Here is a 24,495-nt window from a genome sequence, read left to right on the forward strand (position 1 = left end):
ACCAAAGTTAAAGAATTTCATGTATGTTGCATTCTAAATGTAGTATTACATGACAGTAATGGAACCTTTACCTTTGAACCAAAACAACCCAATGAAAGTGTTCTCCAATCTTCAGTGCAAACAACGCAGACATATAACCAGACATAACTCACATACAGACATATAATGCATATGCAGATCAAGTATTTCATCTGTACAAATAAATAAATACACATTGCTTCATGAATACGAGAGTGTCAGATGGTCATTCAGCATTCTCAGTGCCCATGGGAAGAAGCTGATCCTCAGTCTGGTGGTGCTGGATCTGATACTCCTGTATCTGCAGCTGAAAGATGCTGGGTACAGGGTGGAAGGGGTCCTAAATGATTTTTCATGCCCTCTTCAGACAACAATCCAGTAGATCACATCGATGTGGGGGAAGGGAGACTCCAGTGATCCTTTCTGTCACTCTTACGGTCCTGTGAATTGACTACTGATCCATTTCTCTGCAGCAACCATACCACACTGTGATGCAGTTGGCCATGACACTCTTGATAGAGTTCCTATGGAAGATTGACTAATAGTGGCTGGTAACCTTGCCTGCTTCATTCTTCTCAGGAAGTGCAGTCACTGTTGCGCCTTCCTGACAAGTGAGGAGATGTTAAGTGTTCTTGATAGGTCACTAGTTAAGTGAATTCCAAGGAACCTGGTGCTCTCCATTCTCTACTACAGAATTGTTGATGTGTAGTGGAGGGTGGTCGTTCCTAGTCCTCCTGAAGTTCAAGATCATCTCCTTCTACTTGTCCACATTAGATTCCGATTTTACTCTTGCACAATTTTTTGAGATTCTCCACCTCTTCTCTGTCGGGCGACTCATTGTTGTGGCTGATGAGGCCAATTACTGTTGTGTCATCTTCAAACTTGATTACACTGTTGGAGCTGGATCTAGCTATGTAGTTGTGGGTCAGTAGCGTGAACAGGAGTGGGCTGAGGTGTGCCAGTGCTCAGCCCACGCCTGTTCTGCTGCCAACCCAGACAGACTATGGTCAATTTATAATCATCAGACAATTTATAATCCAAATTCCAGAGTGCCAGAGATAAATGCAGACCTTTAGTGCAATTTGGTTGGACTCTTTCTTGAATTCTGATCAGGATTGTTGTAGCAGATGATGTTTACTGGTATTTTCCAAATCCTGCTGTGCAGGAGGGAGATTGGCCAGCTTTTTCAATGTCTCTGTTGCCTGTCCTTCTTACTTGAGTTGATCTGGTATCAGACTCCAGAAGGTTTATCCTGTGAATGGCACCTTAAGTTTCATAGTTTCCCACACCTTGCCTATCCTCGGTGGAGTCTCCGTTTGATCTTGTAAGTTATATTTTTCCACTTCTTAACCTGTGTGAGTTCCTTTTGCTGCATTTGCACTTAGTGACGAGATCTAAACTGCATCAATTACAGTAATCGACTGGCAAAAAATAGGTTGATACATGTCACATCAAATTACGAATTTGCATCAGGAAAATAAAACTTGTTCACCCACATCCCACAATGAAATAAAATCGAATGTTGTTATCTTAACCAGTTGTACTGAAGAGGTAGTACCTTCATGATTGACAAGATCAATGCGCAGTATCATTGTTAAAGAATTGCACTGAGGCGCATAAAATTTGACTTTCATTAGGCTCATTGCATCTTGCTAAATTAATGACTTGTTCGATTGCTTCAGTGTCCCATAATGATTCAGTAGTATGTTCATCAAGGCCAATTTGATTTGAATGACCATGATCTCAAAGAGTTTTGCCTTTTCACCACCTTCAATATTTTTCTGTGTGTTGCCATTTCATTGACACAGTTTAGATTGAGGTTTGAAAAGGCAGGAAACTGGCTTCTGCATTTTAAGCCTATGTATGAAGAATGTAGACCATTTGACCTGTGCAATACATCCCAAGAGTATGTAATCCACTTGCAGAGAAGCTGGAACTAAATTCCCTTGACAGACCTTCTGGCAATACTGTCTTGCACTCTAATTAGAAAAACTTGGGATTTTCAGGATTTCATGAGATGTGAACACTTTTGTAACTTTGTACATTTTTGCTGCACCCTTCATGCTCCCCTTGTGTCATGTAGATCAAGAAATGGTACAGTGCCTAAATTGGGTCATATTAGAGCAATATTCATTTCCAGCGTGAAAAATGGCAGCGCTGCTGGAACTGCTGTAATGGCGGCACTGCTTCCAGTGCAGACCCATAGAGAGCAGAGACACATTTCTCCACTCCAGTGTTCAACTGCTCGATCCAATGGCTCTGTACAGGCTCTAAACAACCAGTTAAAGGAGCCAAAAAATGTTTTTATTTAGAATCCTGAAACCACAGAGTTTGTGTGCAAGATGGCAGCACCTATTGCTGGGGGAATGAACCATGAGGGGTCCCCAGAGTGGACCAGTGCAGGGCACCAGAGATGGGGAGGACAACCCCTTTTGAGAAGGAGAAGCATAGGAGATGGCCTTACAGAATGTGACCAAGGCAGTGAACCAGCAAGGGTCTCAGCCACTCAAAGACCCACACGGGCTGAGGGTGACTTGCGGTTGAAGAACCCACATAATCTGTGGGTGGCTGGGAGACCGGCTCATGGGGACCGGGATTTAAAATGGTGTTGAGGGCAAGAAGGGCTCCTGAGTGGCCTCAGGCTTTGAAATCTCCCCATTTGTATTGGAGATTTAGATCTAGAGCTCGGGTTGTTAAGTAGATTGAACAGGGGTCTGTGCGGCTGCAGAGGCTGTGGGAGCATTGGAGGCGAATCCGAGGAGCCTCTTTTGCTTCTCTTTCACTTCTCTTATTGGAAGGGGTACTGGGCAATACTAATGGCAGACTAAAGGAATTTTCATGCAATATTTTCTGTCTTGTTACATGACAGTAAAAGAATCTTGATATCCACCAATGAATGCTCTCAGCTATGTAGTGCATTTGCTTTCTTGGTGCACCACAGTCTTGTAATGACTTGAGTTCTCTGATTTTTTGCATTTAATTTAGCATTAAAGAACAAGTTTATCTTCACTTTTCCACCATTAGGACTTCCTATATTAGATATTCCTATATCCAATTGGTGAACCTTGGCTCTCAACGGAATTAACCCTTTTTCTGTTTCCCCATCACACACACCCCCACCCTCTCCCGGCACTTTGTTTTGTCCATTTTCCAGTAACTTTGAGAATTTGTGTTTAAGAAACTTGAATCTGTGGCAAAATGACAAATGATAAGATCTCGTTTCTCTTCTCTGAGACAGAGCTAAAATTGAAAATGAATCATTGGTGGAAGAAAGGGTGCAAGTTCATCAAGTTCATTAGCAGCTTTATTTTGACTCTTACTTGCTTTGCATTGTATTCTAATGAGCTACATTTTACCTCCTGTGCCGTTTTTTTATTGATTGTTATGAATTGTGTGGATTGTGTTTAATGGAGCATTAAATGAGAACTTCTGTGGAAATCAACCAACTGAAAAACCTCACAAAGATTAGCGTGTACAGAGCCGTTGTCATACCCACACTCCTGTTCGGCTCCGAATCATGGGTCCTCTACCGGCATCACCTACGGCTCCTAGAACGCTTCCACCAGCGTCGTCTCCGCTCCATCCTCAACATTCATTGGAGCGCCTTCATCCCCAACGTCGAAGTACTTGAGATGGCAGAGGGCGACAGCATCGAGTCCACGCTGCTGAAGGTCCAGCTGCGCTGGGTGGGCCACGTCTCCAGAATGGAGGACCATCGCCTTCCCAAGATCATGTTATATGGCGAGCTCTCCACTGGCCACCGTGACAGAGGTGCGCCAAAGAAGAGGTACAAGGACTGCCTAAAGAAATCTCTTGGTGCCTGCCCCATTGACCACCGCCAGTGGGCTGATATCGCCTCAAACCGTGCATCTTGGCGCCTCACAGTTCGGCGGGCAGCAACCTCCTTTGAAGAAGACTGCAGAGCCCACCTCACTGACAAAAGGCAAAGGAGGAAAAACCCAACACCCAACCCCAACCCACCAATTTTCCGCTGCAACCGTGTCTGCCTGTCCCGCATCGGACTTGTCAGCCACAATAGAGCCTGCAGCTGACGTGGACTTTTACCCCTTCCATAAATCTTCGTCCGCGAAGCCAAGCCAAAGAAGACAAAGGAGAACTTACCGGTTGGAAGTTTGATGATTATTATTTGAGTTATGGGAGTGGTGAGATAATATGAGATCCCATCTGCGCATGTGCAGCCAATCTTTGAATCTTGAAAAAGATGATCACTGGCATAATTCTGTCAAAAGAGCATTTTATTATGAGGCATACATCCAACACTTGAAACTACCTTAACAACGTCTAAAGTAATTATGGGAGGGCGAGAGGGCATATTATCTCACCACTCCCATGACTCAAATAATAATCATCAAACTTCGAGCCGGTTAAGGTCTTGTTTAATGCTCCATTACTTTTCAGAATGCTCATTGGTTCGTTAATATGAGATTTCAAAACTCAGCGGTCTCTTTTTCGCATGGTCTGAAAGACCATAGGGCAGATCAATAGACCTCCAGAATGTGGCATAATTCAGTTAGCAGCCTGCTAAATTTTCTTTCACTTGACCATCCCACCTGACGGATGAGTTCCCAAATGGGACTTCCGCTCTACTAGCAATAGACATAGCTGCCACTCTGGTTGAGTGAGCCCCAAACCGAGTGGTATCCACTCCGGCCAACCTCATGGTCCTCTTTAGCCATCTGGCCAAGGTCTGAGAGGGTGCCCGCTGATGCGGTTTCCTGTAAACGTACAGACAAGAATCTCTCTTCCCCTCTGATATCGTGAGTACATTCAATATATTGTCTCAGATACCGCACCACACTATAATCTTTCGTCCTCTTGATGAGCATACAATTTAAATTTTGTTCCCATATTACCAGGTTTATTATGTTTCAACAAATCATGAACATGAAATTCAACAAAATCATTTTTCCAAATGATATAGTCCAAGTGTAAATAAGTTAAGGTCTGTATTCTTTGCGCCGAAGTAAAAGCCACAAGCATGGGCAATTTCCATGATAAGTCACGCAAGTCCAAAGTGTATGCTGGCGACAAATGTTGCAACAAATCCAACACGACTTTAACATTCTAGATAGAGTGATAATGTGGTGTAAGTGAAATAATCCCCTCATGAACCTTGAAATCAGGGGATGATTCCAACAGAGAGTTGGGTGTCTCGTAGAGTCGGGAAAGCCGCCAAACTGATAGCATTATAACTGGTTACGTGAACATAAAAGAAATCAGTGAGGAAATGCAAAACATCTGAAACTGAAATGTAATTAACATTTAAATTCTCATTAAAACAAAACAGTTGCCATTTGTTAACATATTACTTCTGAGTTTACTTTCTCCATGAAGCACAAATAATATATACTGTTTTCGGCTGCAATCCTTGCACGCCAATCCTGCAACATAGATCAAGATGAGTGAGAGGATGGGGAAGGGGAGATACTGGTTGAACTATCAGTTCTTTGCTCCTTCTCAACAGTAAAGGCCATTCTAGCAGCATCCAATTCAGCATTGGGAACCAAGACTAGGAAGTGGCCCTGTCCTCCTGAACGTTGTGCAAGCATTTAGTTACTAATGAGAAGGGGTGGGGGGAGGGGGCGGGAAGCATAGAAATTCAATTCTGCCCGATCAATCGTAAAGGCGTCTATGGCTTCTGCTTGGGGATTTAGCAACCAGGATACACATCTTGGTACTTGGGCATTTAAATGAGATGCAAGCAGATCGATCTCTGGCAACCCAAAATTCTGTATTATCAGATTAAAACTCTTTTCCCCCAACATCCATTCCGTTCTATCATTGAACTTTCTAGACATCAAATCCGCCTGATAGTTCAAACACCCTGGCAAATAAGTGTCTGTAATCCAGATATTCCTTTCAATATACCAACTCCACATCTGTCTTGCGAGCCAGTTACATGATCGGGACTTCAAACCTTCCATTTTATTCAGATATGCTACTGCTGAGGTGTTGTCTAACCTCATCAACATGTGTATACCCCTTTTCTCTGCATAGAACGACTTCAGTGCCAACTGAGCTGCCAACATTTCTAGAAAGTTAATGCCAGATGCTGATGCCATTCTAATATCTTGAATAGTCCATCTGCCACCGGCAGAGGTAGTGAAGTCTGTGGCCCCATCCATCACCACGAACATCTGATCGAATTTCCATATCAAACTTTCTAATCTCTATCAATGCATAAGCCTGAGATACATTTGTTGTCCACCACGCAAGTTCTTCTCTAGCCTCTTGCGATAAGCTCATAGGTCTATCAAAGTGACCCCTGGAGGCCTTAAAGCCTCTTTCCAGGAATCTATATTTTAGCGGACCATACTGAAGGGCTGGAAAAGCAGCCACCAATTTCCCAATTACTTTTGCTACTTTACGTATAGAGAGACGTGATTCTGCAATCAAAGTACTACAAGCCTGAAGAATTTCCATCTTTTTATCTTCTGCAGGGTTATTCTCATAGATTCCATATTTAAGAGGAATCCGAGGAATTTTATTTTTATGGTTGGGCTGAGGACTGATTATTCTGGGTGTATAATAAATCCCATTTCCTGCATCAGTGCTTTAGTAGCGTTCACTGCTCTCTGTGTTTTGCCCATGAACCTGCAGATCACGATGGTGTCATCCAAGTAACCCATCACCATATGTCCCTCCTTTCTGAGCTGGGAGAAAACCGGTTTCAGCAATTTTGTAAATATTCTGGACACTGAACTAAATCCATTTGGTAGTGCCTTATATTGCCACAATTTGCCCTTTCAAATAAACTTCAGGTACTTTCCAGAGAGTGGGTGTATAGATACTGAATATTAACATCTTGTAAATCGACAGATGCCATAAAATATCCCTTGCGTAATATGGCATAAGGGAGCGAATCGTGTCCATTTTTAAATGTTGGTATAAGACCTACACATGTTGGTCGGATTGTCATAAACATGATTTACTGACTTTTACTGCTCAAAATGGTGCCCGTGCTGCAAGTTAAACAGATGAATTGGCTGCACATGAGCAGATGGGATCTCATATTAGTGAACCATCGAGCATTATGAAAAATAATAGCAGTGTTTGGAAATTCAAGTTCTACCATGTTAATAACATTGGAATCCTTTCTTTGGTCATTGGAGCTCTGCCTTCAATTCCCATGGTAAATGTAATCTAGATTCATTAAGCCCAAAAATCTCCACTTGGGACCATATCAGACTGTGCTCAATCATTGCTCGCATTGTGATAAAACATCCCTTTTCACCTTATAATCTGCAAGGTAGGCAACATTTGTAGAAAGGAGCAAGAGTTAATGATTCAAGCCCATGACTTTTCATCTGATGTTCAGCATCTTCTTTGGCTTCAGATTACAATTTCATGCATTCTTGAGAGTATTTAATTGGTATTTCCAGGGGAAATAGCCCTTCATGAAAAATTAGTGTTAGTGTGCTACTCAGGAAGTTAAAGTACCCTTTTCTATGGCAAGTTATTTTAACTGAGATGGCTGTCCACAGAAGTACGATTGGTTTTCTCGTGGCAGCATACAATGAACATGTGTGCCTGTGTATCTGTGCAATGTTTGTGCCCATGTATTGTTTTATTGCCGCAGGTATTTGTCCCATCAAAATTCAATGTTATCCTATAGAGGAGCAGAAGTTTATCTTTGCTGCATGTGTAATTTGTAAAACGAAAGAAGTCATGATATCTTCATGGCCTCAATGTGCTGTTTTATAGTTAGTTGTCAGCTACCATATCCTAATGCTTTTCTATGGCTTGAGTCTTTTGCCTGCATTTTTGTTTGAGGGGAAAATAGCTATTGCAGTTTTATGGTGGTGTAAAGCGTAATGATGGTCATAAATTTTACGCATGGAAAACTATTCTTCAGACAACCAGGACCCCTCCGTGAATAATCTGTCTGTTATAATTGTGGCTGATTCGCGGAACAATCTTGATGTTGCTGTTGGAACTCGCCAGCAGTGTGCACAAGGCTGGATCAATACCTACCCACTGTCCAGTGGAATGTCAACCATCTCCAAAAAATCAGGTGATGCGTACAACGGGAACATTTTAAGCTATATGCTGGAAATTCACCTCTTTGCTTTTGTTTTTTCAAAGCATGATAAAGGCTTTTTGTGTTGTTGGTGTGCCATTGTTCCTGTGAATGCCTACAGTATAATCGGCTTGTTTTTGTCCACTTTGTATACTGATTGTGTAACAGGTGTGATTAACGCCCATGCTTCTGTGATCACTGCATGCATAGAGACCAATGAAATAACATTTCTTTGTAAGATTCATCTTTTTGCAAAGATGACCAAAATTATTTTGTTTTTAATAAAATAAATATATCAACTTAAGTTCCTACAGAGTGAATAATTATCATAAATATAATGTACTCTTTATAGCATATGCCTCATGAAAGCTGATGGTCAAGGCTATGCACAATGTGCAAAGGAACTAAAGAATTACCTAATTGAAATCTTCCATTATTTCCCAACCAGGTATGTCAAAGAAGACTAACCGAGGAACTCAGCTGCACAAGTACTACATGAAACGGCGCACGCTTCTGTTGTCTTTAATGGTGAGTTGTTGATCAAAGTAATAGAGAGAAAGCAGTGCTGTATACATTCCACTTCATTAAGCCATGCCCCATAATGGCTAAATCCATTTCAAACCCCGTAATAGCAGCCTCGTGACGTGACATTAGCTTCAATCCTCGCTTTCAAAATTTGTCGATTTATTAATTTTTGTAACTGGTGTATCAAATTTTTCCAGCCTCTTGTCTGATTTTACAAGGTAATAATGGATGAAAAAGGCTTTTGGCTAATTTTAGTTCACTTATTCAGAATAATTTGAAGAAATCCTCATTAGAATATTCAATTATCCTTAAGCTGTAGTGTTTGTCTATTCACTGCTCTATCCAGGAATAAGTTCCCTGTGTTGGTCATTCTTTGTTTCCGGAACAATTCTCGATCTTCTAACCTTGTTTCCACTTTCTTACTGAGGCAATTTAAAGTAATTTTCTAAATGTATCTTTTCTCTGCTAATCTTCCATAATATCATTTCTGAATCCTGGCGTGCTTCCTTTTTGTTTGTTTTTTATTTCATTAACGGTTAGTGTGAGTGGAAAAAAAATGGGTCAATGGTCAGTTATCATTTTGGGAAATAATACAGGAATCATAAATAAACCATGGATCAGATCTAACTATTGGGGATTATATTGGTTGTAATTTACCTTCTGGAAGTGAACAGAAATGCATTTTTCTTCTAATTGTCACAATTGTCAGCAGGGGTTCAGTAGCAATGCACTTGCTTCCTAATTAAGCAGCTCATTTATACTCCAGTGCAGTACTAAGGAGTCTTTCCATTTTCTCATTGTTCACTGAAGATTACATCAGATACAGTTGTTCCTATCCATATATCTATCCAAATGTCTTTTGAATGTCATATAGCCTATTCCAAGAAGTGATAGAACTTCAAAAGCACTTCATGCTGAGATTGTTTGGGTTTTTTTTAATCAATACAAGTGCTTTATTTAAAACACATATGCTCTCAATTATCTGCCAGTTATCTATGTACAGACGGAGGCGTAACATCTTGCATTTGTATTTCTTCTTTAAATTATAAAAACATTGTAAGGAACTCCAGTCCAATGGTTGCTTAGTCCACATTTGTGAATGTCATATTTGTGTAATGAACATGTGTAAATAGTGAACCTTATGAGGCATAATCATCATGTTTCCCATCTTAACCAGTAGTTCAGCTTGATAAGACCAGGTTTTTAGCTGGTGTGATAGCATAATTAATGCATGTAACTGCTCTAGTAAAGTTTCCATAACATGATCTCATTTGAAAGCATGTACGTTGTGGGCAGTTTAGTGTACATAGAGGTAATGCCATTTCCATGTTGTCAATGCAATCCATTTGATATGAGAAACTTTTGATTTACACAGTCTGTACTTTTGATTTGGAGCTTGCCGCCTTTAAAAATGACCGAACAAATTTGCCATTCCAACGACAATTGATTACGTAGATGAGGGAAATTACTTTGGATGTTTGTGGGAAAATCAAGGAGTAGGTCTTGAATTGCAAGGAGCCAACCTGTACTCAATGGGCAGAGTGGTCTCTTATATTATAAAGATTCTAATCCTATGCAGATATACACTCCAGCACCATCTAAATGACTATGATCTCATGAATATCATTTTACTTTGAATTGTAGGAAGTAATTATCAAACATTTAAATGCAAAAAATTTTATCAATCACAGGCTGCTTTTAATCTAAAGTAGTTTAATTCCAATTGCGGGGATCTATTTTAAGAGTTTAAATTTCCTTCAGTACCATCAGCAGACTGTATTATACATAAGCTACCAGCTTTAAGGTTGCAGTGGCATTCTGGGTACATTTTTAGAGAAGCAACTGACTTAGGTTTAATAGCCATCAAAAATAATTCCATTCTTTTTCAACACTTAGGCGAGTGAAATAGAACGTCTCACCACATGGTATAATCCTCTCTCTGCTCCTGAGTTGGCAATGGACCAGGCTGGAGAGGCCAGCATAGCAAATTGGAGGTCAAAATACATAAGTCTGAATGAAAAGCAGTGGAAAGATAACGTTAATCTGGCCTGGAGCATCTCGCCGTACTTGGCCATACAGCTACCTACCAGGTAATTGTGTCAGACTGACTAAAGCTTTCCAGTAACATTGCCCATTTACAGGGGTAATTTGAAGCAATATTGCTGCTGGATCAAAGCTGATCCTTCTCAACTTATTTCAATCAACCAGTCACACTTAAGCCAGTGGTAGTTTCATAGAACACTGCAGCATAGAAACAGGCCATTCAGCCCATCTAGTTCATGCCAAACTATTATTCTGATTAGTCCTAACGACCTGCACCTCGAGGATTATGGGTGTGCGGTAGGGAAGGATTAGATTGCTATGTACTAAGTTTACATAGGTTGGCACAGCTGAAGGGCCTGTACTATATTGTAATGTTCAATGCTCATTGTTAATGATAGAGGAATTTGGATATTGCTGTTAATCTTGAGTGATGTTGAACAGTCCTTTATTGCAAGGTTTTGTGCTTATTCTGGGTGAAACAGCACAGAACTTGGAGATGCTCCCCACCCTGCTTATAATCAGATTGTTGCCGGTGTCAAGGTTTCTGTGTGAGGTATGGTAATTTGGGTGAAATACTGCAAGGACTGACACCGACCGATCGAACCTTGCAATGGTTTCAGCAAGTGAAACAAGAAAGGAAATAATTTAAATGCCAGTATGTGACTGAAAATGAAACTCAAGTTCACGCAACTTTAATGAATTTTGCTCTCTGGTTTTAAAATTATTCTTTCCTAGTTTTTGGTTTCTTGTATACTTTTCTACTTTGGTAGGGAAATAACTTGACATGGATTATATATGGAACAATAATATGATAGAGGTATCTTCTTCAGTACGAGTTTATTTTAAGGATCTGAGTGATACCATTTATTGAATAAATCCATGGTTGATCTCAGATCTGAAGGTGGATCTTCATCTTGTAACACTGCTGATCTTCTGGTGTCAAAATGACATGAAAACTAAGAGAAGAAAATGGCCATAGGGATTGGCACCCTCTGGAGAATTCTGTTGGAGATGCACAACATCAAGTTGTGTTCACTCTTTTATGAACTAAGAAATCTGAATGTACAGCCAACAGAAGTAGAATTAGTTCTAGACTTTCTGCTGTCAAGTGGAATATTCCAGAATTTTTTTGGGATGAGTATTTGATTTGATGTGCACATCACAGAAAATATTACAGAAATGTTTTAGTACTGGATGTGATGTTTCGGCCAAAGTCAGCCAGACCTGAGCAAGCACAAATGAGCACTGTACAAACCGGCTAGTTAATTGCAATGGGGAATTACAGTTTTGGACAACATAACAATAGTTTCTAGAAGTAGATGTAGAAGAGACAAAGCAGGAGAAGAAGCCTTTTGTAATCAGCTTTATTAATGGAAAAACCTGAAGTGGGAAAATTGTACATTGGATTTAATTATTTTAAAAAATCACAAATCATTGGGGCATAGAAAAAGAAAATAAATGTTTAATGATGCAGATGAGAAAAATTTATCCTCTTATCCTGATGGAAAGTGTGGGGTGTAAGTGACACAAATGTGATTCTATCAAAAACATTTTTGTAAAGTGATAATTAACATTACAAACACTTTGTCAGTAAAAGCCCTAGAACATTACAGCACAGAAACAGGCCCCTCGGCCCTTCTTGTCTGTGCCAATCCATTTTTCAGTCCCACTGACCTGCACCCCAACCATAGCCTCCATACCTCTCCTATCCATGTACCTTCCAAATTCTTCTTAAATGTCAAAATTGAGCCTGTATTCACCACCTCATCTGACAGCTCGTTCCACACTCCCATCACTATCTGTGTGAAGAAGTTCCCCTTTATGTTCCTTCTAAACTTTTGCATTTCACTTTAACCCATGTCCTCTGGTTTGTATCTTACCTACCCTCAGTGGAAAAAGCCTACTTACATTTTCTCTGCTTATACACCTCAAATTTTAAATACCTCTATCAAATCTCCCTCATTCCTCTACTCACCAGGGAATAAAGCCCTAATCAGTGTAACCTTTCCCTGTAGCTCAGTTCCTGAAGTCCATGTAACATTCTAATAAATTTTCTCTGCACTCTTTCAATCTTATACCTTTCATGTGGTTAAGTGACTGAAACTGCACACAATACTCCAAATTTGGCCTTACCAATGTCTTATACAACTTTACCTTACCATCCTAACTCCTATTCTTAATACTTTGATTTATGAATGCCAATATGCCAAAAGCCCTCTTTACAACCCTATCCACCTGTGACGCTACTTTCAGGGAACTTTGATTCTATATTCCCAAATCCCTCTGTTCTACCATACCCCTCAGTGTCCTACCATTTGCCGTGTATGTCCTTTCTTGGTTTGTCCTTCCAAAATGCAACACCCCTCACTTGTCTGCATTAAATTCTGTCTGCCATTTTTCAACCTTTACCAGCTGGTCCAGATCCCTCTGCAAGCTTTGAAAAGCTTCCTCATTGCCCACAATGCCTCCAATCTTAGTGTCATCTGCAAAATTGTTGATCCAATTTGCTGCATTATAATCCAGATTGTTGATTATAGATGACAAGCATTAATGGTTCCAGAACCAATCCCTGAGCCTCACCACTGTCACAGGCAATCATCCCCTAGCCAATGTCGAATACAGCTTACTACCTCATCATGAATACTGAGAGTCTGAACCTTCCTGACTAACCTCCCATATGGGACCTTGTCAAAGGCCTTGCTAAAGTCAATGTAGACAACATCCACAGCCTTTCCTTTATCAACTTTCCTAGTAACCTCTTAAAAAAAATTCTGTCAGGTTGGTTAAACATTACCTACCACGCACAAAGCCATGTTTTTTAAAATATTTTATTTTGGCTTTTTACAGACTCAAAGTAATTTCAACAATCAATACAATCTTCTTCAACATTCATGGAACCTACATTCTCCCCCCCCCCCCCCCTCTTGCCCCCTAATACATAACCATACTGATTATACAAGTGGGGTTCAGAGCCTCCACCAAAAACCTAAAGGACAACCTAATTAACTAAATAACCCAAGAAAGAAAAAAAAACTAACATGAAAACCAAACTAAAATAAAACAAATACAAAAGGGCTAAAAAAGAAAATACGCACGTCGCCTGTGCCATGTTCCATTTCCTTAACTCCAATCCTTTCCCTGCTAAGACAGCTTTTTATAATATCTGTATTTCACGGGGAGGGGGAGCTAGTCAATCTACATACCCATGTATTTCAAATATGTCTGCCACATTTTAACAAATGTGTCATGTTTCCCCTTAGATTGTAAGTGATTTTCTCCAAGGGAATGCAATTCTGTATTTCCATATTCCATTGTGTGATATTTACTTGGGAGTTGGAGTTCCATGTAACCATTATACACTTCCTGGCTACCACCAAGGCAACCTGCATGGAGTGAATTTGATATTTGGACAGTCGAAAACTCACAACCCCAATATCTCTCAAAAGGTACAACTCTGGATCTTGTGGAAAATCCACTTTTGTAATTTTTTTCAAAATAACCCCTTCCCCCATTCTTCCCAGAAGCACCTAGCCAGGTTGAGTGAACAAAGGTTCCAATCTCCACACCACACCTAAAGCACATTTCTGAAATTTCTGGCTTTCATTTATATCATTTTTGTGGTGTGACGAACAGCTGGTGCAAAAAGTTATATTGCGCCAACCTGTTTCTGGTGTTAATGACCCCAATCATACTGTCCAGACATAGATCTTGCCACCATTCTTCATTGATTGTTGTGCCCAAGTCTGACTCCCATCTCTCCCTAGACCTGCGTAAGGCTGACTTCGGGCTCTCACTTTGGAATATGTAATACATTCGAGAAATAAATTTACATACGTTCCTCTGTCGAATTAGAATCTCCACATTACTAGATCTAGGCAAGGTGATAGACTGTCCTAATTTTTCCCTTAAAAAAGATCTTATGAAGATAGCAGAAGAATGTTCTATTAGACAGAGCACAAAGTCATGTTGACTATCCCTAATCAATCCCTGGCAATCCAAAATATTGTACATTTGTTCTCTTAGAACACCTTCCAATAATTTACCTACTACAGACTATAATTTCCAGGGTTACTTTTTGAGCCTTTTTTAAACAACGGAACAACATGAACTACCCTTGAATCCTCTGCCACTACACTCATGGCTAAGGACATTTTAAATATTTCTGCCAGAGCCCCTGCATTTTCTACACCAGCCTCCCTCAAGGTCCAAGGGACTATCTTGTCAGGCCTGGGAATTTATCCACCCTTATTTGCTTTAAGTCAGCAAGCACCTCCTCCTCTTTCATCTGTATATGTTCCATGACCTCACTGCTTGTTTTTCTTACTTCGCTAGACTCTGCCAATTTCCTGAGTAAATACTGATGCAAAAAACCCATTTAAGATCTCCCCCCCCCACCCCATCTTTTGCCTCCATACATAGCTGACCACTCTGATCTTCAAGAGGACCAATTTTGTCCCTTGCTATTCTTTTGCTCTTAATATACATGAAGAAACCCTTATGATTTTCCTTCACATTGTCTGTCAAAGCAACCCCATTTCTTCTTTTAACCTCATTGGTTTCTTTCTTGAATTTTTTCTTGCATTTTTTTATACTCAAGTACATAATTTACTCTATGTTGCCTTTACCTCTCTCTTCATCTGAACCAAATCCCCCAATATCCTTTGAAAACCAAGGCTCCCTATGCCTGCTAACTTTGCCTTTAATCCTGACATGAACGTACATACTCTGTACACTCAAAATTTCATCTTTGAAAATCTCCCACTTACCTCTCACATCCTTGCCCAAAAAAAAACTTATCCCAATCCACTCATTCTAGATCCTTTCTCATTTGCTCAAAATTGGCCTTTCCCCAATTTAGAATCTCAATCCAAGGCCCAGACCTATCCTTCTCCAAAATTAATTTGAAGTAATGGCATTATGATCGCTGGACCAAAATATTACCTACACATACTTCTGTCACGTGTCCTGAACACATTTGACAAACTCCAAGCCATCCAGCCCATTTTACAGTATGGGAGTCCCAGTCAACATGTGGAAAATTAAGATCTCCTACAATCACAACCTTATGTTTCCTGCAGCTGTCTGCTCTCTACAGATTTCCTCCTCCAATTGCTATTGGTTGGTCTATAATAAAACCCCATGAGTGTGGTCAAACCTCTCTCATTCCTCAGCTTCACCATAGGGCCTCAGTAAATGAGCCCTCTGGTCTGTCCTGCCTGAGCGCAGCTGTGATATTTTCCCTGATGAGCAATGCCACTCCTCCTCCTTTTATTCTTCCCACCCCTGCTCTATCACATCTGAAGCAATGGAAGCCCAGAACATTGAGTTGCCAGTCCTGGCCCTCCAGTAACCAAGTTTCATGAATGGCCACAATGTAATAATTCCATGTGACAATCCATGCTGTAAGCTTGTCTGCCTTTCCTACAATACTTGCATTGAAATAGACGCAGCTGACAATGTTTCCACCACATACAACCTGTTGACTATTAATGTTATAATCAATTTTCACTACCTTTTTCTTCCCTATCTGCTTTGTGCTTTGGCATTCTGGTTCCCATCTCCCTACAAATCTAGTTTAAGCCTCCCCCCACCCCCCAGAACAACACTAGCAAACCTTCCTACAGGGATGTTAGTTTCCCTGGAGTTCACATTCAAACCATCAAGGCGGAACAGGTCCCACCTTCCCTGATGATCCAGAAGCCTGAATCCCTCCCTTCTTAACCATGTTTTTAGCCACGTGTTAAGCTGCATTATCCTCCAATTTCTAACCTCACAAGCATATAGCATGGGTAGCAATCCTGAGATCACAACCTTAGAGGTCCTTCAACTTAGCGTCTTACCCCCTGAGCTCTCTTTGCTTCCTACCCATGTCATTGGTCCCTACATGGAGCACAACATCTGGATGCTCACCTACGCTCCTGAGAATGCTATGAGTTCATCTGAGATAACTTGGACCTTAGACCAGAGAGGCAGCACATCATATGGGAATCTTGATCCCTTCTTCAGAGCCTCTTATCTGTCCCCCTAAATATGGAATCCCCTATCACTATAGCTCATCTCTTCTCCCTTCCCTTCTTAGCCACCAGACCAGACTTCATGCCATAGACCTGATTGCTATGGCTTGTCCCTAGTGGTTTATTTTCCTTCTCCCCCCAACAGTATCCAAAATGATATTTTTATTATTGAAGGGAACAGCCACAGGGGTGCCCTGCACTGCCTGCCTATTTCCCTTTCCCTCTCCTGACTGTCATCCAACTACTCTCTTCCTTCCTCCTAGGTGTGATGGTGTCACTGTAACTCCTGTCTATCACCCCTCTCTGCCTCCTGACTGATCCAGAATTCATCCAACTCTAGCTCTAATTCATTAACTTGGTCTGTCAGAAGCTGAAGCTGGATGCATCTCTTGCAGGTGTAGTCATCAGGGGCAATTGTGTTCTCCCAGATTTCCCATATCCTGCATTCAGAGCATTCCACTGCCCCAGCTGCCATCTCCATTGCCTATTCTTTGTTTACACGCAAAGATCTTCCCTGAAAGAAGCTCGTCCTCAGCCTCTTCTCCCTGAAGGTTTTCATGGTAAAGACTCAAAGTCCCACTCCTACTCTGTGCTACTCACACAGTGGCTGCTCTACACTGGCCACTCTGCTTGAACTTCCCCTCTTATTTGTTACTTTCCCTTATCTTTAAATTCTCCTTCGCTCCCTTTTTAAACTTGCTTATCACAAGCCTGGTCCCAACACTCCCTGGTCTCTGAGTCTCACTCCTCCTCTTTCTGCAATGGTCTCTTGGAATCTAACATTACTGGCTGTCAGGTGAATTGTTGCTTTAAATACAGTACAACATTGATTATCCAAAATGGTCAGGACTGGGCCTATGTCGGATAAACTATTTTCTTGGAGAAATTGTCTTTTTTTTTATATAAAACAGCCCAGTAGCAACAGCAAAGCTCTTGTAACAGTGTTTAAATAAACAACAAGGGAAGGCTTTTTAAGCATTAAAATAATGTTTAATTCTCACCAAAAATATCTTCCCCACCGAGACCCCGCTCTTGTCAGGGAGCCCAAGGTCTGCGCTGCTGCCAGCAGCCTGACATCCCTGGTCAGTTTGGCTCTGAAAAAATTTTGGATGAATGAGTATTTCTGATTTTTTTTTTCGGATATCCTAATTTATCCGAAATTTTTAAAATTTTTGGATAATTTACAATTTTGGTGAAACCGATTTCAGATAATCAGAGTTGAACTGTATTACAGAAAAAAAGATCAATTGCTTTTAAGTTTGCATTTATCTATATCAGCCATTCTCAATGGGGACCCCTTTGGGGCCACAGCACATTTAAGTGGGGCCAGGGACTGAAATCATAAAATATTTTTTATGATTTTTACGTAGTTGGTAGGAGAAATGTACAGAAGAAGCCAACTAAACTTGACTGCTTCACAGGGAAGGAGGCCCATAAGCTCTGAGCAGAGTCTTAAGCCAAAGAAAAGGTTGAGAATAGCTGACTTGGATGACCATAGACAGGAGACACAAGAGACCACGTATGCTGGAAATTGGGGCAAAAAACAAGTTGCTGCAGGAATCAGCAGGCCAGGCAGCAACTGTGGAGGAAAATGGTGAGCGGGGTTTTTGGGACTGGAAGATGCTATGCTCCAGCCCACTATTGCTTATGAGTGTCGTCACCAGAGCTGCTGTTAGTTTCAAAGTAGGGGAATATTGACTCCTTTTATTGAACAACCATTTTGCATCCAACAGATTTAAAAATACTGAAGCCATAGGAGCAGAAGTAACCCGTTTAGTGAGACTGGATCCTGGAGCAGTTAGTGATGTCCCAGAAGCCATACGGGTAAGAATATGTCTGCTCTGCTCTACCCCTTCCACTCTAAAGATTACTTGGTTTCTGTGCAATAATGTTTAAATGTGCCATTCTGGTCACCACACCAAAGGAAGGATGTGATTATGCTGAGGAGAGTACAGAGGAAATTCAGCAGTATAATGCCTCAGACCTCGTTATGAGGGGAACTTGATAGGCTGGGCTTTGTTTTCACTTGAGAGGAGGAGACTGAGGGATGACCTGGTAGAAGTATATAAAATGATGAGGCGTCGATACAATAGATAGAATCTTTTTCCCTTGGTATGGGTATCATAGGTTTAAAGCAGTGGGTTTCAAATTGTCCTCCTAAACTCACATTCTGTCTTAAGCAATCCCTATGCCATAAGTGCTCTGTGATTAGGAAGGGATTGGTTTAGGTGGTATGTGAATGGGAAGAAAAAGATTTGAAAGCCACTGTTTTAATCGTACCTAATTGACTTGTTATGTGCACGGTTTCATAACTCCAAAGGAAATGGGCCAATGACAATTTTTCTCAAGCAAGATTTTTCAATAACTATTGGGTCTAGAGCAGTGGTTTTCAATCTTCCCTTCCCATTCACATACCACCTTAATCAATCCCTTGCCAATCACACAGCACTTATGGCATAGGGATTGCTTAAGATGGAATGTGAGTTTAGGGGGCAGTTTGAAAACCACTGGTTTAAAGTGAGGAGGACATTGCGATTTGAGGGTGGGTTTTGTCAGAGTGGTTGAAATCTGGAGAATATTACGAGAGGAGGGGTAGAATCGCCTGTCATCACGATGTTTAAAAATCCAACTTAAATAGGTAAGTCATAGAAAGATACAGTTTTTAAACAGCCAAATGGGATTAATGTGGATGGGTAGAGATGCTGATATGGATGTGGTGAGTCGAAGGGCCCATTTGTATGTTGAATGGTTCCATGAAATGGGAGCATCAGAAACTGTTCAATTTGAAACCGAGCCAAAATATTAGCAAATGTCATGTTTTTGAAAATGAGAAAAGGTTTGTCTTAATTATAAGATAATGGGATGAAAACAATAAGGCCATATCCCTATTGCAGCACACCTCCGTTTATCGAAGAGAATAAAAAGATAGTAACAGGGATGAAACTTGACTTGGAAGTGCCTGAAGGTTTAAAGGAAAATGGAAGGTAGGGAATTCCAGAGTTTTGAGTGGGAAAACATGGGATTGTGCCATCAACACCTACTTCTAAACAGCAAAAGACAGCATCATTGAGAAGCTCTCTGATATGAAAGAAGTTAGATGAGATGGGCTGACACTATGATTTGTCAGAGATTATTCAACAAATATGAGTGGACATCATTAATGAAGAAGCACAAGGGTTAAGAGTAGAATTGAGGAAGAGCATCTGGCTAAACAATTGTGAGTGTATCGGGAATAAAGCGGGAGGTGGGGGGGGGGGAGAACTGAGCATGCAGCCTCGAGATGCCCCTGTGTCGATGATCGGTGAGGAGGAGGAGGAGGTTATGTTGTCAATCTACACTGATTGGGGTCTGCCGATGAGGAAAGCGACAATCGAGTTGCAGAGGGACAGAGCCCCAGATCCCAGAGTTTGATTCAAGAATGGGGCTGGCAGGCTCAAATCCTTTCCCAAACCACTAATGGAATATTTGCTATGGTGTAAAAATCTTATGCAAATTTCTGTTTTTGCCATCAGATTTACAACCTTATTTTACTCATTTACTTGTTTATTATATTTGTAATATTTGTCTTCACCTTAGAGACAACAGGTCACCCACAGACAACAGGTTGAGAAATATTGGCCCAGATGGTAAAAGTGACTTTTTTGAGAAAGCACGTTCAGTCCATAAAGGCTCTTGGAGGGTGAGCCTACAACAAATGGCTGGCATCTACTATGGAAGAAGAACAACTGGGGAAAGGCGGGGGGGGTGGAATTCTTTAGTCACAAGGTATCATGACGACCTTCATCATTCAATATTTTGAAAAAGAAATTAAACGGGTTCTAACATTTTAAGTCAGAATATGTTTAGTAATACATAATTTTTTTAAATTTGCTCATGTTAAATAAAAAGGTGAATATCCTGCAAATTTTATGTTAACTTCAACTAAGGGCATATTTAATATCTGTATTTGCTAGAGAGCTTGTGTCTAATTCACTGATGGAGCTGTGGTAGTGGCAGTATTTCTGCTAGTGCGGACCTGGGAGAGTGGGAAGTGGAGACAAGCACTCCTCTGCAGGGCCCTACGACCTGGTCATTTTGTTGATGGCCTCCAACAGGCTTTAAACTACCGGTAGAACAGATAAGTGGTATTTTTTTTTACATCGGTAAACTTATGGAGGTCCGTGCCCAAGATGGTGGCACCCAATGCTTGGCAGTGGACTGAGGGTTGTGGACTTTGGGCGATCAATGGACCAATGTAGAGCATCAGAGCAGGAGAGCACCATCCCTTCCCCCACTGAGGAGGACAAGACTAGGTGAGAACCCATAGGGAAGGTCCCCAAGGCAGTGGATCAGCAAGGGGCTTGGAGCTCCAAGTTCTCACACCAGGCAGCCTCTGGCATAGTACAGTTTGAAGGGTCCCCACTTTAGTCTAAGAGACTTGGTAGAGTTTTCTAGGTCTGAGGACCTGAGTTTGTTGGAAATGTGTTAACCTTAGAAGAGAGAAGGTTGAGAAGTTGGTTGGTGGTGAGTAAATAAGGAGGGAGTTTCCATGCTGATAATCATGGAACACAAATCAAAGTGATTGGAAGAGCAAAACCTAACCCAAGCAAACATTTTGTATTGGACAATCTGGAATACACTGGTTGAAGTGGTGGCAGAAATAGGTTCTCAACAAAGCACAGGAGTGTACCTGAAGTGGCAGAATGAATATGCTGCATTATTCCATTCTAAATAAGTAATAGAAAATATAAATGACAATGTGAGTTGTTTACTTCTTATTTATTACCACTGTCTTGTTCACAATAATGCCAGATCATTGAGTACAATCATGAGAATTTTCCAAGTAAATTACTGCTGTTTTTACTTTGCTAATAGGGGAGTTTGTTTGCATATGATCTTGCAGGTCTATTTAGCTCCTGGGATGCAGGAATCCCTGTGGTGCTATAGTTGATCGTCCCTTCCATTGGGACCACATTAATCTGATTGTACATTAAGTAATTTATATTACAGAGTAAGGTAAATAAGAATTTCACTGTTCTGTGTTTTTTTTAAAAAAAAGCTTTTCGGAACCTAAAGGAGTCAGAACATTAATTGAATGTATGTTTTAATTTAGAAAAATACTACCTGAGAGTGATTATAAACTCTTAACTTTTCAATGGGGGATTGGATAAATGATAAATGGATATCACCTGTCGCATTGGCCTTTCATAGTTCACATGGGTCATGTTGCCCTAAATCTTTGCTATTCAGTGGCTTTGTCAAATTAAAATGGTTGCTTTTCTTCTGCTATATTCAGTCATAAATTGTGGAAATCCCATTCATATGAGGAGGAGGAGGGAGCAACAAGATGTTGACCAGTATTACAGGAGCTGGAAAAGCATGTGGCTGGAGGAAATGGCAGGAATAAAAATGGGGTGAGGGCATGGAAGGATGCTGATGGTAGAAAATGAGCCATGTGTGGAAGATTACAGGGATTGAATGCAAGACCATAAGATATAGGAGCAGAAATAGGTGAATCTATCCGTCAAGTCCGCTCCCCCATTCCACCAAGAGCTGATCCATTCTCCCACTCAGTCCCACTCCCCTGCCTTCTCCCCATAACCATTAATAACTTGACAATTCAGATGCCTTTCAATCTCTGCCTTAAATACATCCAGCAACCTGTGGTAGCAAATTCCAGAGGTTCACCACTCTCCGGCTAAAGAAATTCCTCCATGTCTCTGTTTTAAGGGGATGCCCTTCAATCCTGAAGTTGTACCCTCTTGTCCTTGATTCCCCAACCATGGGAAACAATTTTTTGCCACATTTATTCTATCCAGGCTTTTCAACATTCAAGATGATTTTATGAGGTCCCACCTCATCCTTCTGAACTCCAAGGAGTACAGACCAAGAGCTGCAAAAATGTTCTTCATATTCTAATCTCTTGATTCCAGGAATCATTCTTGTGAATCTTCTCTGAACCCTCTCGTTTCTACAGCCCAAAATTGTACCCTGTATTTAAGCGAGGTCTTCCCAAAAGCTTATAAAGCCTCAACATCGCATCCCTCCTCTTGTATCCTATTCTTCTTAATATAGAGCATGGAACATTTACAGCACAGTACAGGCCCTTCATTCTTCGATGTTGTGTTGACTTATATGAATCTACTCAACAATCTAAATCTTTACTGTCGCCATGGGGTAAAAAGATGCTGACTGTCCATCCTATCCATACCTCTGATAATCTTGGAGACTTCTATCAGTCACCTTCGTTCCAAAGAGAAAAATCCTAGCTAATTAACCTTGTCTCATAAGACTCATTCTCCAATCTAGGCAAAATCCTTGTAAATCTCCTCTATACCTTCTCTGAACCTTCCACATCCTTCTTGGAATGAAGCAACCAGAACTGAACACAATATTCCAAGTATGGTCTAACTAGAGGTTTATAGAACTGCAGTATTACCTCTCAACTCTTGAACTCAATCCCCCTACTAATAAGGCCCAGCATACCATAAGCCTTCTTAACTACTCTATCAACCTGTGCAGCCACCTTGAGAGATGTATGGATTTGGTCCCCAAGTTCCCTCTGTTCTTCCAAGCTATTAAGAATCCTGCCATTAACCATAAACTCCGTCTAAAAGTTCAATCTTCCAAAATGCATCATTTCATACTTATCTGGATCAAACTTTTCTGTCCAACACTGTATCCTGTCCATACCCTGTTGTAATCTACAGCAGTAAAACAAAAATGCTGTAGAAACACAGCCAGTCTTTTCATTCTCTAGAAGAGACAAAGATATATTGCCGACATTTCTGGCCAGAGCTCTTTTTCAAGGAATAAGCAGAATAAGCCAAAAGCAGGAAATCTCAGAATTCAAACATTGGGGGAGGAATCCAGACCATCAAAAGGTGTTAATTGGATATGATAAGGGACGGGTAAGAATTTGTTATGTTTGTGTGAAAGGAGACAAGGAAAGGAGAAACAGAGATCGGGAAATAGTACGGGGGGAAAAGGGGGTGGGGGGGTTAATGAAAGCCAGAGAAGTCGATATTAATGCCATTTGGTTGGAGGGTGCCTCATCAGGAGATGAGGTGTTGTTCCTCCAATTTATGGTGATCTCATTCTGGCTGTGCATGAGACCATAGACAGACATGTCAGCAAGGGATGAAGGATTGAAATGGATGGCCACTGGGAGATCCATGCAATTGCGGCAGACAGAGTCGAGGTGCTCAACAAAGTGATCTCCCTGTCTGAGTCTTGTCTCTCCAATGTAACCTACAACACCATCCTATGTGTCATCTGCAAATGTATTGATCCATCCTTCCAATTCTCCGTCCAGCTCATTTATTAAAAAATCACAAAGGTCAAGGGCCCCAGAATAGGTCCCTGCAGAACACCACTTATCACTAATCTCCAGGCACAATGCATTCCATCTACTACTACCCTCTGTTTTCTGCAGGCAAGCTCATTCTGAATCTATACAGCCAATGCTCTATGTATCCCATGTCTGAATGAGTCTGCCATGGGGGACCTTGTCAAATGCCTTAATAAAATCCATATAGACCACATCTATTGCCCTACTTTCAACAATTTATTTCATTACTTCCTCAAAAAAACTCAATTAGGCATTTGTCATTCTCCATTCCTCTTGTACCCCTCCTGTAGCCAGAAAGGACACAAAGTTGGAGGTAAAACACTAAAGTCTGCATGCACAAAGATAATTGTCAATGCCCCGGATATTGCTTCCCTTGCTTCCTGTAGTAACCTGGGGTATATCTTGACTGGTCACCGGGAACATCAATCTTAATGTTTTTAAGAAGATACAGCACGTCCTCTTTCTTAATTTCATCTTGCTCCAGCACATAAGTTTGTTCTGTACTGATCTCACAAGTTCCCTCT

The 24,495-nt window shown here is 41.0% G+C and overlaps 1 protein-coding gene across 4 annotated transcripts in view; it reads left to right on the forward strand.

The window, feature by feature from the left end:
- Positions 1-24,495, forward strand: part of pi4kab (phosphatidylinositol 4-kinase, catalytic, alpha b) — a 162,684-nt gene that overhangs the window by 109,370 nt on the left and 28,819 nt on the right. For 2 of the 4 annotated variants that reach the window (XM_069932623.1, XM_069932625.1), the window contains 4 exons: positions 7,895-8,053; positions 8,508-8,587; positions 10,481-10,674; positions 18,375-18,465. In XM_069932623.1, coding sequence (XP_069788724.1) covers positions 7,895-8,053; positions 8,508-8,587; positions 10,481-10,674; positions 18,375-18,465 — 524 coding nt within the window. Of the gene's footprint in view, positions 1-7,894; positions 8,054-8,507; positions 8,588-10,480; positions 10,675-18,374; positions 18,466-20,217; positions 20,370-24,495 lie in introns of those variants that run through there. The other 2 variants (XM_069932626.1, XM_069932624.1) reach the window with 2 other exon arrangements.

The sequence above is a fragment of the Narcine bancroftii genome, chromosome 4, assembly GCF_036971445.1.
Source record: "Narcine bancroftii isolate sNarBan1 chromosome 4, sNarBan1.hap1, whole genome shotgun sequence".
NCBI classification, from domain to species: Eukaryota; Metazoa; Chordata; class Chondrichthyes; order Torpediniformes; family Narcinidae; genus Narcine; species Narcine bancroftii.